The sequence below is a fragment of the Hoplias malabaricus genome, chromosome 18 (genome assembly GCF_029633855.1).
Source record: "Hoplias malabaricus isolate fHopMal1 chromosome 18, fHopMal1.hap1, whole genome shotgun sequence".
Classification (NCBI taxonomy): domain Eukaryota; kingdom Metazoa; phylum Chordata; class Actinopteri; order Characiformes; family Erythrinidae; genus Hoplias; species Hoplias malabaricus.
Genome location: NC_089817.1, coordinates 17,424,251 through 17,439,681, shown reverse-complemented (window position 1 = coordinate 17,439,681; position 15,431 = coordinate 17,424,251). Strand labels below are relative to the sequence as shown.

The 15,431-nt window shown below is 37.5% G+C and overlaps 1 protein-coding gene across 1 annotated transcript in view; it reads right to left on the bottom strand.

Moving 5' to 3' along the window:
• Positions 1 to 10,012: 10,012 nt before the first annotated feature.
• b3glctb (beta 3-glucosyltransferase b) overlaps positions 10,013 to 15,431 on the bottom strand; it is a 42,768-nt gene continuing 37,349 nt past the window's right edge. Inside the window, exons 12-15 of the mRNA XM_066651257.1 lie at positions 14,235 to 14,334; positions 12,321 to 12,440; positions 10,358 to 10,502; positions 10,013 to 10,210 (exon numbers count right to left, since the gene is read on the bottom strand). Of these exons, the coding sequence (XP_066507354.1) occupies positions 10,046 to 10,210; positions 10,358 to 10,502; positions 12,321 to 12,440; positions 14,235 to 14,334 (530 nt within the window). The 3' untranslated portion in view covers positions 10,013 to 10,045. The remainder of the gene's footprint in view (positions 10,211 to 10,357; positions 10,503 to 12,320; positions 12,441 to 14,234; positions 14,335 to 15,431) is intronic.

Sequence of the window (15,431 nt, the reverse complement as noted above, 5' to 3'; positions counted from 1 at the left end):
ACTACTTATTTGAGGAAAGGGAGCATCCTTTTTATTTAAGTTGCTATTTGACAATAATTCCTGCTGCAATGGGTGAGTTTTTAGGCAAATGTTCTGAACCTGGTTGAATGACAGGAGCACAGCCAATCAAAAATAGTTGCTGAGAGAAAACATGCACATAGCAACATAAATTTAGTTGGTATCCTCAGATCTGACCCTTTGGGGATGCTTCATCTCTTGCCCCAAACAGAGACTATTTGTGGTGCAGACCTGACTGTCATTGATGTTTAATCTGGACATAGGATCCAGGAGCTTCTAGATCATTTAAAATCTCCCACTTTTCCAAAATCCATTTGAGAAACTACACATCAAACAGCTCAGTCCAGATGACCCCACCAAAACCTTGAACTGGATAAGCAGTTACAGGCAATGAATGAATGAATTAAAATATCTGAGGGCCACTGATCATTTTGGGAGCTTAATCAGAAGGATTAGGATTGACTTGTTGCTGCTGTCGCACTACTATCTTATATATGGGACAATTGCTTCCGATTCACTTTCTGACCAAGAAATTGATTCTGACTGGAAAATTTGAAAGGGCAAATTTTGGGTTGAAATCAGGCTAAATATCACTTACTGTGCACCAGGTATTTGTCATTTAGTGCTGTACGCAATGGAGTCACGGTCCATCCAAGAGGGATTTTTTGTGGCAGTGCTGAGAGCAACAGGTCAGTTCTGAAACACTGGGTTCAGCTCTGTTTTAGATATAACTTATGTCAAAGCTGTATTTTGGAGAAACTTCATTTCATTCTCTCTCAACACATCTGTGATGACAATAAAGGCCCCCTGACAGCAACCTCGGTATGTTGGATTTGCCAAAACCAGAAACAGACTCCTTTGCACTCCTAAGGTTTGCATTTGTTTATTATTCTAGAAAGAACAATTGTACGCACCAACTTTTTGCCCAAACCCACCCAAAGGTTATATCTGGCTATTACACAATGTCACAGAGCACAAAAGCACAAGTTGTGTCAAACTGATTCTACTGAACATGACAATGAGTTTAATGTTCCTCTGTGCCCTTCCCAGTTGCCAGATCTGAATCAAAATGTCCCCCTTGGGGATATGATAGAACGGGAGATTGGCAACATGAAAGAGCACATGAAAAATCTGCAGGTAATATGTGATGCAGTCATGTTAAAACAAATCAGACTTCCTTGTGGAATCCATGCAACAAAGAACTGAGGTTGTTTTGAGGAAAAAAAAGGGAGGTCCTACCTAGTACTGCATTCCTCAGTAAGTGTATGCCACAGATTTTGTTAGTCAACAATCAATTCAAATTTCAATCGATTCCAATGCCAATGTTGATAAATGAAGTTATAGAAAGGTGTGTATATATATATATATATATATATATATATATATATATATATATATATATATATATATATATTTCCTGGGGAAATGGATGCAGTGTATCTATAAAATATGTATTATATCCTGTATATTGAATGGTACCTAAAATGTATTATATTTGCTGGATTGCCTACCGGGCCGGCCTAGAAGAGGCACTTTTGCTAACTTACTGACTGACACCTAATGTTGAAACGCGTGAACCATGGCTGAATAATTGGAAAGAAGACAGGAAAACGCTCCACCTCTGCTCTGTGTTGGTTAGTTCACAAGCTCAGAAGGGTGACTTGGAACTCGGCAACATTTACACACGTACTATATCTCACAGAGAGAGGAGGTATGTTATTTCAAGTGAGTGTGTGTCTTTGCCTGAAATATTGTAAAGGGAAGTGGTGGGGAGACATTTTGTGGTGTGTGTGTTTATAAATCTCCATATAGCTGTGCACAGCCTCCTTAAACTTCACTTGTTTTACTCTAACATGTTACATTGAATAAATAAGTAATTTTAATTCTTAAAATCAACAAAATGTTCTTGGTCTTCTTTGCTGGTAAATCATCTAGTATTTATTTTTTAAATTACATGAACAAGAAAAACACTGATGCCATTGTTATATATTATGAACAAAACTTTGCACTCCTTTATTAATTTCTGCATTTATTACCTCTCCTCCATATTTTCACACACAATCACAATAAAAAACACATGTAAAAACACATCACAAAGAGTGATATGAAGCACCAAAACTTCTCCAGACCTTCCAATGACAAGGGTATGTATTTTGGGATTTCCTGTTTTTGAAATGCCAGAAACATGGCTAATGGCAGTCCAGCAAATCTAGGCTTGCCTAGTTTCTCTTTGTTGTTGTTGTTGTTGTTATTATTAATATACAATACACTGGAGGGCATTTGTTACTTGGTGTTTAATCTGTGAAGCCCCTTTGTTTAGAACAATTTCTGAATCAGACTGAAAACCTTTGCCTTGAGGCAGTGTTTCTGGACTTTTCCAGCAATACCATGCCCAAATCTAGAAAACTCAGCTATGGAAGGGCTTGTAAAGGAGCTTATTTGCTACATTAAGTGGAGCAGCATAACACCAAAAAGTGCAGGACACTCCAAAGTGATAAAAGAGGAACACTGGGCAAACATTTGAACAGACGAGGCCACAGAGAATTGTGCCTTGCATCTACAATCTTTCAAGTGAACTAAATCTTTTATTCCAAGTGGCTTGGGGATTAATAATCCATAAATACTGCCTCCAGTAACAGTTTTGTAACTTCCTGAGAGTCACAGATGGCCTCATATGTCTTCAGGTAGTGTCCTTGCTGTCTGGCTTTAAAGACACACTCTGACCAATAGAGTGTAGGGCCAGTATAATATATTTATCATTTCTTCTTGGACTACCCAGAGCTCAGTGCACAGCATTCTTCAAAAATTCCTTGCTGAGGACCTTAATATCATTTTCATGAGGAAAGTGTTTTTTATATTACATTGGCAAGACAACATTACTTTATCAAATATTGTATGGCACTTTCAAAGATAAATTTAGGTTTCCTTATGCCACGTTACTTCAAACATGTCTGGCATTGACTCTGAAGGAAAGGTTTATTTAATTGAAGAGAAAAACAGTTACCCTTAGAAATATTCAGCTACAATAAATCATTTTTTTTTCTATAATGACTGAAAGAATGGCTCAGATATGTGCATCCATAAAATCTTAATAATGAAAACAGCAAACAGGTTAAACTTTATCAAATGCATTAAAGGAATACAGCTTGGGTTTTCAGCTTAGGTTAAAATGTTCAAATGAAAATTTGAATAGCAGCCTTAAAACTGCATCATTATTCTGAAGAATTAATTTCCCTTCACTATGAGAAATCTATTTATTTAAAACAAGCATTTCACTCTAGGAGTGAAAAGGAATTAAACTTGCATCTGTATGTGAAGGATTACATACATTTGATAGACCAAAACTTCCAAACATAATGCTTAAAGGAGCCTTCTAAATGATTGTATTAGAAAGAGCTCAGCTTTGGTTGAGTAACATGAGGAAAGAGGTAAGTTAATATGCCAAATTACTCCAGTAAAACTACAATACTCTGCAAGAGCATTTTGCTATTTTTCCAGAGAGGAACCTCTATCTGGGTGGCACGGTGGCGCAGCAGGTAGTGTCGCAGTCACACAGCTCCAGGGGCCTGGAGGTTGTGGGTTCGATTCCAGCTCCGGGTGACTGTCTGTGAGGAGTTGGTGTGTTCTCCCCGTGTCCGCGTGGGTTTCCTCCGGGTGCTCCGGTTTCCTCCCACAGTCCAAATACACACGTTGCAGGTGGATTGGCGACTCGAAAGTGTCCGTAGGTGTGAATGTGTCTGTGTTGCCCTGTGAAGGACTGGCGTCCCCTCCAGGGTGTATTCCCGCTTTGCGCCCGATGATTGCATGTAGGCTCTGGACCCCCCGCGACCCTAAATTGGATAAGCGGTTACAGATAATGGATGGATGGATGGAACCTGTATCTTCCCACCTGTATCGGCTGTCTTAACATACAAATATTAAAACAAAATGAGTCAGACATGAGCACAGAAACAGACATCTGACAAATTTTGATATTACACAACTATTTACAACTGTTAAATACTAGCTTTAGACCATAATGCCTCTTAAATAAAAATGCAAAGGTTCTGTAACATTCACGGCCATCATCTCCCCAGAGTCATAGCTGAATGATTAAAGCTTAACTAACCCATAAATTATCTTTCTGTTCACAGGAAACAGTAATATTGCAATATTCAGCAATATTCAAACTTAAATAAATTATATTCAACTGAAATTTTATATATATATATATATATATATATATATATATAAATAATTTCAGTTGAATATAATTTATTTAAGTTTGAATATTGCAATATTACCATTTCCCCAAACCCATAAAAGTTCACAAATATACATTCTTATCAACTTTACAAAGGGTTAACTCCCTGAGTGAGAAATACAGTTTCTGTTAGTGTTTGTTGCATATTTAGGTGGCAACAATGTGAACAAAGTGATTGCTCAGATACATTTAGTTAGGTTAATGTAGGACCACCACCAAGTAAAAACACCTCAGGTACAGCTCCCATAGATTGTTGCACAGGGTTAAAGGCGAGGACCTGAAATGGCTTAACAAAACATTATAATGAGCCAATTTGAGGTAAAGTTCCTGCATATTTGATACAACAAACTATGCAGTATTACATTTTTGTATGGCTATGTGTCAAGTAAGGTTCATGTTTGCTAAGACTGACTGTATTCTTGCCAACAGGTCATTGGAATTTCATGATTATACCTTCCCTCTAATTCAGAATTAATTTGGCAACAAAATTGGAAGAGAAATAGCAACTTCAATAAAATCTCAACTGCAGTTCTGCATTTCGGCATATTCATTAATGGCACATAAACCATTAAGACAGGAGTCCTTTTTTTTATGTAGACCATGACTTGATTCCCCATAAAGATTATGTAAAATCATATGAGGTCTTAGGGACCACAGGGGACCACATTCTCCAGAGCCTACTTGGAATCATTGGGCGCAAGGCAAAAACACACACTGGAGGGGGCGCCAGTCCTTCACAGGGCAACACACACTCACACCTACGTACACTGTTGAGTCGCCAATCCACCTACCAATGTGTGTTTTTGGACCGTGAGAGGAAACCGGAGCACCCGGAGGAAACCCACGTGGACACGGGGAGAACACACCAAACACCTCTGACTGTCTGACTTGGAAAAACTGACAGTCACTCTGAACAAGTCATGAAACCACAACCTCCAGGTCCCTAGAACTGTGTGACTGCGACACTACCTGCTGCACCACTGTGCCGCCCATTAGCCAGAATTAATCACTATTAATGAAATATGCTCATTGACCCACTGTAGGTTCTTGGCTCCGAAATTGAATCTGACCCAAAAGTAATAATTCTGTACAAGAAAGGTGCACACACAAATAACTAAGGATTGGTTTTATCACACAACTGGTTTATTAAATGTAATATCAAAAAATGGATATTGATTATACATTCATATAATGAAATGTTTTACAGCAATTATATGAGGGAGCAGGGAGATTAATATATTTGTTCTGCCTAGATCCTGCTGGAAGACCCTAAGCCTGTTTTAGGAGAGAGCCATAAGAGAGATCTGAAGAGCTTTTGAAGAAGCCTGAAGAGTGCTGAAGAGCTTTCTGAAGAGCTGAACTCTGAGCCTGATCTCTGAACTAAGAGAGTTGTTGAGAACAGCTCCTCACTAAAAAACCAAGCATTTGAATTCTGTGCCACTGGTTTTAACCAGATTTTAAGAAACTCGCCTTGAAGGCCTGATTGGTCCTCAGGAATTGAGGATTGTAGCATCTCTTACTCCTGACTGGATGTTTCCTGTACCCAATTTATGACACTTGCCAAAAAAAAGACTTCTGTTGAATGAATATCCAAGAATTCTGAATCAGGCTTTTGCAATATAAAAGATTATAGGCTAACACAAAGTAATATCATTCAAACAAAACCATGTTTTACATAATTCTTATCAAAATAACACACAGAGTATGTGATACACAGAGGCTACCTTGGTTCCTACATAAGTTCATATAAAAAAGTGATTTTAAACATATGTAAATTAATTCCACCTGTTTTGCATGTCTGAATGGAATTAATTTCACACAGTTGTTCCCATATGCAACTTGTTTACCAGGTAAGAACTTAAGAATTCAGGAATGTTCTTTTAGTTTTAACAGTCTTTAAGATGTGTGAGAGAACATTGAATCAAAGTTGAATATTATGTGAGTCTGAGAGTCTCTCTGCATTCCACCGAGGAGACCTTTAGACCTTGTGTCGTAAACCGTCCTGGAGTGGCCTGGAGTGTCAGTTTTATGATCTGGCCTTCAGGCACCAATTTGGGGTCAGTGGAAGGGTTTTCTCAAATTCCACTTTGGGCTTGGGTGAAGACGAAATGTCTCTGATAGACCAGCAGAAAATCTAAGTATTAAAATCAAATCCCAAAAAGTCAAATTTCTTATTAAATATGAATACACATTCATCATACCACACTACACGATTATTCTTCTGATAGTGTGGTTGTGGGTGGAACAAGAAGCCTTTTAATGAGCAGTGGATACAGAACAAGTTTAGTACATGTAAACTGTCCTAGAACAATAGATTTCGGTCCTTTGGGGCTTTAACTGAAATCCCTTGTAGGATTGGATGTTGATCATCATTAAATATGAGCACAACAGCAATTAAACAAACAAACAAAAATGGTTTTAAAAGGAAAAGGATGATTTTATTACTAAGGGAACAGAATCAGCTCAAAACACTCTGCAATAGATAATGTTTGTAGTGCTTTTAGGAATAGAATATTGAGCACTTCAGCTTGCAGCAAAGAACACCAGTAAAATTATTCTCTGAAGCAGCCAGACATGAGCTTTACATCAAGTATTAGTTGTAAGAGGTATAAAGACCCCCTGAACTTGGATGTGGAAGTTTTTTTCCATTCTGTCTTGAGATTGCCTGAGTTGGACTGGTGTCTCTGATCCATCCAACATCATCCATCATCCCACAACAGTACCTGACCTCACTTTTGCTCTCATGGTCAAATAAAATGAAATCCTCAGAGAAAGGTTCCAACATATAGTCTAACTCCTTCACAGAAAGAAAGTAGAACTGTAACTGTAGCAAAAGTGAAGAAACACTAATAATGGCCTTTAATTAAAAAGAAATTCTAAATAAGCGGCGTCTGGGCCATATTATATAGAATGAAGTAAATATTGAAGTACGCTACAGAAACATCCCATTTAAGCACAACACACTGTCATTGTCTGATGGTGAAGTTGTTATTGAGTTATGATGACTCACTGTTGTAAAGAGTCTGAACATTCATCACCAGAAAACTGTTAGTAAACATACACTCATTCACTGTCTGTAACCGCTTATCCAGTTCAGGGTCGCAGTGGGTCCAGAGCCTACCTGGAATCATTGGGCGCAAGGCAAAATCACACCCTGGAGGGGGTGCCAGTCCTTCACAGGGCATAGTAAAGATACAATTAAATCGAAATGATCATCAATAGACATAAAAGTCAAGTTTGACCAGATGAGGAATTATTTAATGACCTATTGCCACTACTGTGTCAGTGTCGGTGCTGTGCGGAGAATGCTTCACCACTCAAATAACATTTGTTTAACTATGGTCTTGTGGTCAAAAATTGTCAGGTGCATGGATAGTAAACATGGTTAGTCAATATGGTCAATAGTTTCAAGTAAAGTTAATGTTACACTTGATTCTGTACAAAAATATTTTGCAAATACAGTCGTGCAAATAAGGAACACCTGGAAACACTAATGAGACTGAGGCGGGACTAAGGTGGGGCTAAGGCGGAGACAAGAACAAAACAAACAGAGCTAATGTGCTAAATGAGCACATGGTGGGGATGACAAAAACAGGACTTGAAAGCATGAGACAGGGCAAGCGCGACAGTTTGGGTGCCAATGATGAAATTGCATGCTTTGAAAATATTCAATGTGAAAATACATACACATACTCTACCAAAATTTTTTCTACTTCTGCTACTACTTTTATTAAGCACAATTATTAACACAACTGTTTACTTATTGAACAGTATTAATAGGTGGTCTAAGCAAAAATTCTCACAAAATAAAGCCCTTGCCAGCTCAGTCATTATTATAACAGGTTTTTTTTAAACAATATTTTTATTGATTTTTCAATTTTTTTATTTAAACAGGTGAACATTTACAACAGCAAATTTAAATATCCAAAGTATGAAGAAAAATAATAATAAAAAATAAATAAATAAATAAATAATTTTAAAAAAGATATATAAATCACAGCATTTTGTAGCCATCCACAATAATCTCCATATGTTGTATGTCCGTATCGTCCAAGATACTCCAATAGTGGTTGCCACACTTTTTCAAAAGCTCCTGCTCTTCCTTTAATTATGTAGGTTAATTTCTCCAGTGCTATGCAGGATGCCATCTCTCTTATCCATGTATAAAGGGTGTCTCCACACTTCTCCAAGATAGGGGTATCATACTCTTTGCTTGCAAAAGTCCAAAGTCAATCAAAATTGCCTGTCTTCAGTTAAAATATATACCCAAAACACACAATTTGGCCTGAAGAGAGACCTTTCCACCAGTAATCTCAGATATTGGTTGCACAATTATTTTCCAATATACTTGTAATTTTGTGCAATCCAACATACAATGAAACAGTGTTCCTTTCCCCTCCAAGCATTTAACACAGGTATGTGGAATGCCTGGGGACCATTGGTTGAGTTTAACTGAAGTAACATGCGTTCTCATCAGCCAATTATATTGTAGTAACTTCATTTTTGTACTAATGGATTGGTTCTGAACCTTTATACATGCCCTTTCCCAGTCATTCTCTTTTATATCTTCTTTGATATCTACTCTCCATGCTTCTAATTAATCTCTTGCAGATTCTTTACTATGTGATATTACAACTGCCTAAAGTAAATAGATCTGGCCTTTTCCCTGTAGATTATGAAGAATGATGCATTCAGCGTGTGATAGTGGTGGTTCAGATGCGAAACATTTGTTATTGGATATTATAAAGGAGGTGTTTTATGTATTTTGCAGTGTGACAAGAGTCACTTGCATATAAACTGCTGACTGATTTGGAGATGTTCACAGGGCATTAGCATTCATTAGCATTCAACTTGCCATGTAACTGAGGCCCAACACATAAAAAAAAAAAAAATCAATAAATCTCACAGTTCTGGTTTAGTCTTTCCCTAGTTTAATGCAGAACAGTGGACCAGTTTTCCACACAATACCCAACAGAGCAAAGGATAATCTAGCCTCTTGATTCTTTCTGCTGATAAGGAACTTGATTGCAAAAATATGGTTGGAAAATTCCCACTCCACAACAACCATGAATTATGTTTCATCTGGCTCCGGTTTCCTCCCACAGTCCAAAAACACACGTTGCAGGTGGATTGGCGACTCGAAAGTGTCCGTAGGTGTGAGTGTGTGAGTGAATGTGTGTGTGTCTGTGTTGCCCTGTGAAGGACTGGCACCCCCTCCAGGGTGTATTCCCGCCTTGCGCCCAATGATTCCAGGTAGGCTCTGGACCCCCCGCGACCCTAAATTGGATAAGCGGTTACAGAAAATGGATGGATGTTTCATCTGCATCCTTATATTCATGGCAGGGTAGCTGTAAATTGGGTTGATGTATGCAACCCAATGTAAGCATTATAGAGGAATTTTTCCACAAATTTACTGTCATAAGCCAACTTACGGTACGTGTCCACTTGCCACTTTGTCACACAGCATCCTATTAATTGTTTTGGACAGAGCTGCCTCATGTGCACGATGCAAGGTGGGTTGTGTTTTGTTGAAAGCAGCCTTGCTGTATGATTAAAAATTTCAGTAGACTACATCTTTATACAAATGAGTATGCTGCGTCTAGCCAATCAGGCAAGAGTAGGATGGTCTATCCCACGAGTGTGTCTCAGAAAGAACAAACCCTTTTCAAACAATGCATTCCATTTATTTACATATAGAAACGTCACAGATACGCTTACGTGTCGCAAGCAGAGAGATCCAGTGTGGCAAAATATGGTGAAAAACTTGCAAATGCGCTTGTACCATTAAAGTTCCTGCCTGTACTCTCTCCCTAAGAAATACTGAAATGTCTCCTCAGTTTCCATCAGCCATTCTTGGTACACGGCCACAGGATTGATGTTCCAGTGTTTGTGAAAGGAGATGGGACTCTGGCGAATCAGTACCTCTCTGGGGTAATCTTCTGGGCGGGCCTAAGAGGCCCAGGGAGAATTAAAATATGACAATAATGAGTTATGATATAATATAATAACTATCTCTTTTGAAATATGATATCTTCTAAAATCAGAATCTGCTAATAAACACTTGGCAATGTTTGTTTTCTGGTGTGTGTCTGTTACCTGGTGAAACTGAGGGCTGTGTGTGACTGATAATCCAAGTGTATGTAAACACATCCCTAACACCATGTCATCTGGGGCATCTGGGCTATAACAGGCACAGCCACTGGAGAGGATCCTCAGCACTGCTTTTCTGCTGAACACCATTCTGCCAGAAAACAAAAGGTGTGTGGTTAGATGTATTTGGACATCATGATACAAGACAAGACAAAGAAATTCAAGTACTGCATAACTAAATAGTTCCCAGAGCTGCTGTGGGACATCTTAATACATCAAGCATCTATCAGCAGAGGAACTGAAGCAATGAGTATTATTCAGCTATTCAGTACTTGAAACTACTTTTACTTAGTTTATACTTAGAATAAGTCTTTATTCTATGCAATTAACATACATTCACAAGCAAAGCATTGCCAGTGTAATAAACTTAAACACACTAAAGACATATTAAACACATACACACACACACACACATATATATATATATATATATATATATATATATATATATATATATATATATATACACACACACACACACACATACAGAAGCATAAACATTTTGGTTAAAGTGCTCCCAGTGTAGTGAAAAAGCAAATTTACCCATTTCTGTTTTCCATTAGTAGAAAACAGGACTGAAGTATGTTTAGTTCTGCACTAGAGTTGATTTAAGTCACAAGTCACTAGGGTGGGGGACACATTCATGTCTGAATTGATTCATGAATCTTTAGCATGCAAATTGAAGCATCTGTCACTAGGATGTAAACCTCATCAGGTAATGTTTCACCAGGATCTCAAAAAATATCATGATCTATTGCCATCTATTATCCATTCACTTAAAGATTACAGTTTGGTCAACAAGTTCTATGGCTCTAACTGTAACTCAAAAGAAAATATTATTAAACAAATAATTGATTATTAATATACTACATTCAATATTGCTAACATTATAATAATTCTCCAAACATAAATGTAAATAGTTTAAACAAAAACCCACACATACTTTTGGATACAATACTATCTCCAAGAACTAAAATGGATGCAATAGCTTTTCCTTCACTTTTTTCCTTGATGAAACTCATAATGAATTCAGTGACAAATAAATACTTCTCATTCACCATTTTAAATCAAATTATTTTTTGTGATTTTTTGTTGAATAAAATGACAACTGTCATTTGTCATTTAACACATCTGTTACCAAAATTGACAAAAGAGCAAATTTAGAATTGTAAGTTACACAAGCTTATTTGAGTTAATATTTGTCATGTCTGCTGCAGGTAGTTGCCCTCCACGCCAGCAGAGGTCACTCTCTCCAGAATACTTGGTTTGTTTTACTCATGTTCCTGTTGGTGGGCATATTGTGTATACATAAAGCACATGTTGCACTAGGATCTTTGTGAAGTCTGGTTCTTGGCTATGTCAGACAATTCTGAGCATTATATCTTGTGTTCTTTTCCTCTGGTTTTGAGCTTTTTGCTTTACTTTTCAGGTTATGAGTTTTAGATCTTGTTTTATGGATTGTTTGCCCTGATCTTTGACCTGCTTATGTGGTTTCAACCTGGCTTGTTTCTAACTAGGCATTTGGATTAATAAACCTGCACTTGAATTACACTCTGTTATGGTGATCTATGGCAACACTATTTATTTATTGTTACATTTTTATATATATTGTGAGGTAACTGAAACAACTGAGGTCATATGTTAGCCTAAATACCATTACAGTTGTTGGAAAACTTTAATAATTCAGACTTCTGGCTCCAGTAAAAAGAAGGAAAGAAGCAACTTCAGACACCAAACATCTAGTTTCTAGGGTAACAGTTTAGACTGTTTGCTGAACTATTGCCTTGACTTGTTGATAAAAGGACTTTAAACATCCTACGTTATTTTGACATACCCAAACACAATTGAAACTCAAAGCAAATAAATATCAAAAGATACTGTGTGTGTGTCATTGGCTTGAAATGCTCACCCTCCTCCTCCAGTGATGTAACTGTAGCCACCCTGGCTGAGACCGTAGCCATAACGCTCTCCGATGCTTACTTCTTCACTGGAGTCGTAACAACTCAGGAGCCTCCGCAATCTGGGCAAACTGAAGATCAGTCACACAGCTGTCAACTACACAATGTATTCCCTACATCACTGTACAAAGAAAACTGACACCATGTTTTTTAATACTCAGTGGAGGAGTTTTCACAGAAGGCAAAAATGCAAAAATCTGGGTATCACAGCTGCCTTCATGGTAGACTGAAGTTTGAGTCCCCGCTTGGGTAAGCAGACTTCTCTGTACCAGTAATAGTACTTGGGCAGGACTTGTAAATCTGCATTTGCCATTAGTTCTAATACAATTAAACTGGGGGATAAAAGCATCCGACACATGCCATAACTCTAAAATCTTCAAATGTTTTTGATCATGACACTCTTCTTGTGTATTAATAAATGATTAACTGTGAAGAGTATTAAAAATACTAAGAAAATGAATTTATGTTTTTAAAACCTAGTACTGTGGTGCAGCAGGTAGCATCGCAGTCACACAGCTCCAGGGACGTTGTGGGTTCAAGTCCTGCTCTGTGAGGAGTTTGGTGTGTTCTCCCCGTGTCCACATAGGTTTGCTCCAGTTTCCTCCCACAGTCCAAAAACACACATTGGTAGGTGGATTGGCGACTCAAAAGTGCCTATAGGTGTGAGTGAATGTGTGCGTGTCGCCCTGTGAAGGACTGGTGCCCCTTCCACGGTGTGTTCCTGCCTTGCCTAATGGGAAGCCTGGGTAGGCTCTGGATCCATCGCAACCCTGAACTGGACAAGCAGATACAGACAATAAATGAATGAAAACCTAGTACTTATTTAAAATAATGTACTCATATTTGGAGATCAGTTGTTACTCTGTATTCCAGTACTAGCATCAGAAAACAGTGCCAATTTCTTAAAACATTTAATCCATGTTTAAGTCAAACTTTAAGCGACCCAAAGCCACTTATCGGATGATAGGAACTAGATTAACTGTACTTTACCTCACAATGTGAGCATTCTTCTGTAGGCAGACTTGAATCTGAAGTTTAACTCAACTCAACTTTATTTATAAAGCACTTTAAAAAACAACAACAGCTGAAACAAAGTGCTGTATGAAAATGGTTATAAAACAAAAAACAACCAATAAGGAGAAATAAATAACTCAAATAAAGCAAAAAAAATAATAATAAAACAAAGCAGAAGTCTCATGCTGGGCTGGAAGCCAAGGAATAAAAATGGGTTTTAAGAGAAGTTTTAAAAATTGATAGTGAGGATTTTTTTTTATTTTAATGTCTAAATGAGGACTAAAAGGTTGACAGAAATAATAAAACTATATAAACATCACAGTTTGTATTGGTTTTGTGTGTTTGAATATTAAATATGTACTCAATATGTTTAATGTTTTGTAATGTAATGATTTAATGTTTATCTGAGCAATCTGAATAGAATCAATAGTGCGATCTGACTTTTTCAAAATATCAAAACTCAAGTCGTCCTCTGTATCAAAAATTAATTACACCATACTGTAAAATTAAAATACATATCGCTGTCCAACGAAAACATGTATTTCTAAAAATAGTAACTTACAGCAGAAGGAAATAGCCTTCATAACTTTCAGTGAAAGTCTGTGTAAAACAATTTTATTCCAGGTAATTCTGGAGCTTTTCTATTGGTCCATTCATGATGAAATGTTCACACAATGTGAAGAGCAGTTGCTGTGTTCAAATAGTGTAATAGTATGTTTGTGTACTGCTACTACCCCTAATGTTCACGGGTCAATACAGAACCACTTTCTTTAAAAAAAGAACCATTAAAGAAGGTTCTCACATGTACTTCAGTTTTTTGATATTGATTTTGATTTTGATTTATGTTCTACCTGATCAACGTGTCATCATCCACCAACAGCAGCCATGATGCTTGCATCCCTCCTTCACTGGCAAACCTCCTCAAGATGGCAAATGTCTTTTCACAGTGCCCTGAGAACCCACACAAAATGCACAGAAACCATAAAATATCACTTAATTACAGGATCCCATCTGTGCACCATATGGTGATACATCAAAATGTGAACGTTGTCTGAAAACGTTTGTAGGAGCAAACACTATAGGTATCAAATGTGAGGCAGTATCTGAGGGGAAAAAATAGATTCTACAATGACAGTAGCTGAGTGAGAGGAAGAAAGGGGAGAGAAGAAAAAAAAATAATAATAAGAAATAAAAAAAAACTTAACACACTCGGATAGCTATGAGTTCCAAGTGACTGGACTTAACCTCAGCCAACAAAATGATATGATGCTGCATACTGCTAACTTTTATTTTCCAAAAGCAAAAGAGCATCATAAATTATAATACTGGAAGAGAGGGGAGATAGCATTTGGCAAAAAACAGCACATTAAAAAGCAATAGAAATGACACCACTGCTAAGGAGACTGACAGTGGAGCGGATACATCTGCTTTAGGGCTTTGGTAATTATTTCCCAGAGGTCAGCAGGTGTTGTGTACAGAGAGTACTGGCACCCACTAGTGCCCTAAAGATCTTAATTTGGTCAAAAAGGCATGAAATTTAGAGAAGGGGAAAGGAAAAGGCTTTAGTAGAAATCATGTTGCTGCACGGCTCTGGTGTTAATGGGGGAGTGTATGTGTCTGGGGAAGGAGGGAGTGGTGTTACAAAGGCGGAACATGCAGCACAGGGACAGTCTGTCACTTTCTTCTTAGAAGCCATTCGGTCTTCCTTTTTCACACACTTGCACTTAAACAACAGCACCACTGATAAGTTGGCCGATATAAAATGCACATGAATTTATTAACCACTATTACAACACCAATAACCTGAAAAGGGGATATTTCATTCTTCAAACATGGAGTTTCTGTGTTTTGTGCCATTGCAGATAGTGTTTATTGTATGAATGTCAAAAAAAAAACTTGCTTTAATTCTGTGGCAGTGTTTGTGAATGCAGTTATATTTCAGGTAAAGTTATATAATAAAAGTTTTTCTGGCAATAGATCTATGATCAAGAAAATGACAACAAGTCTTCTTTGCAATAAAAATAGAGCCACGCCCAGAGTTTGGAGCC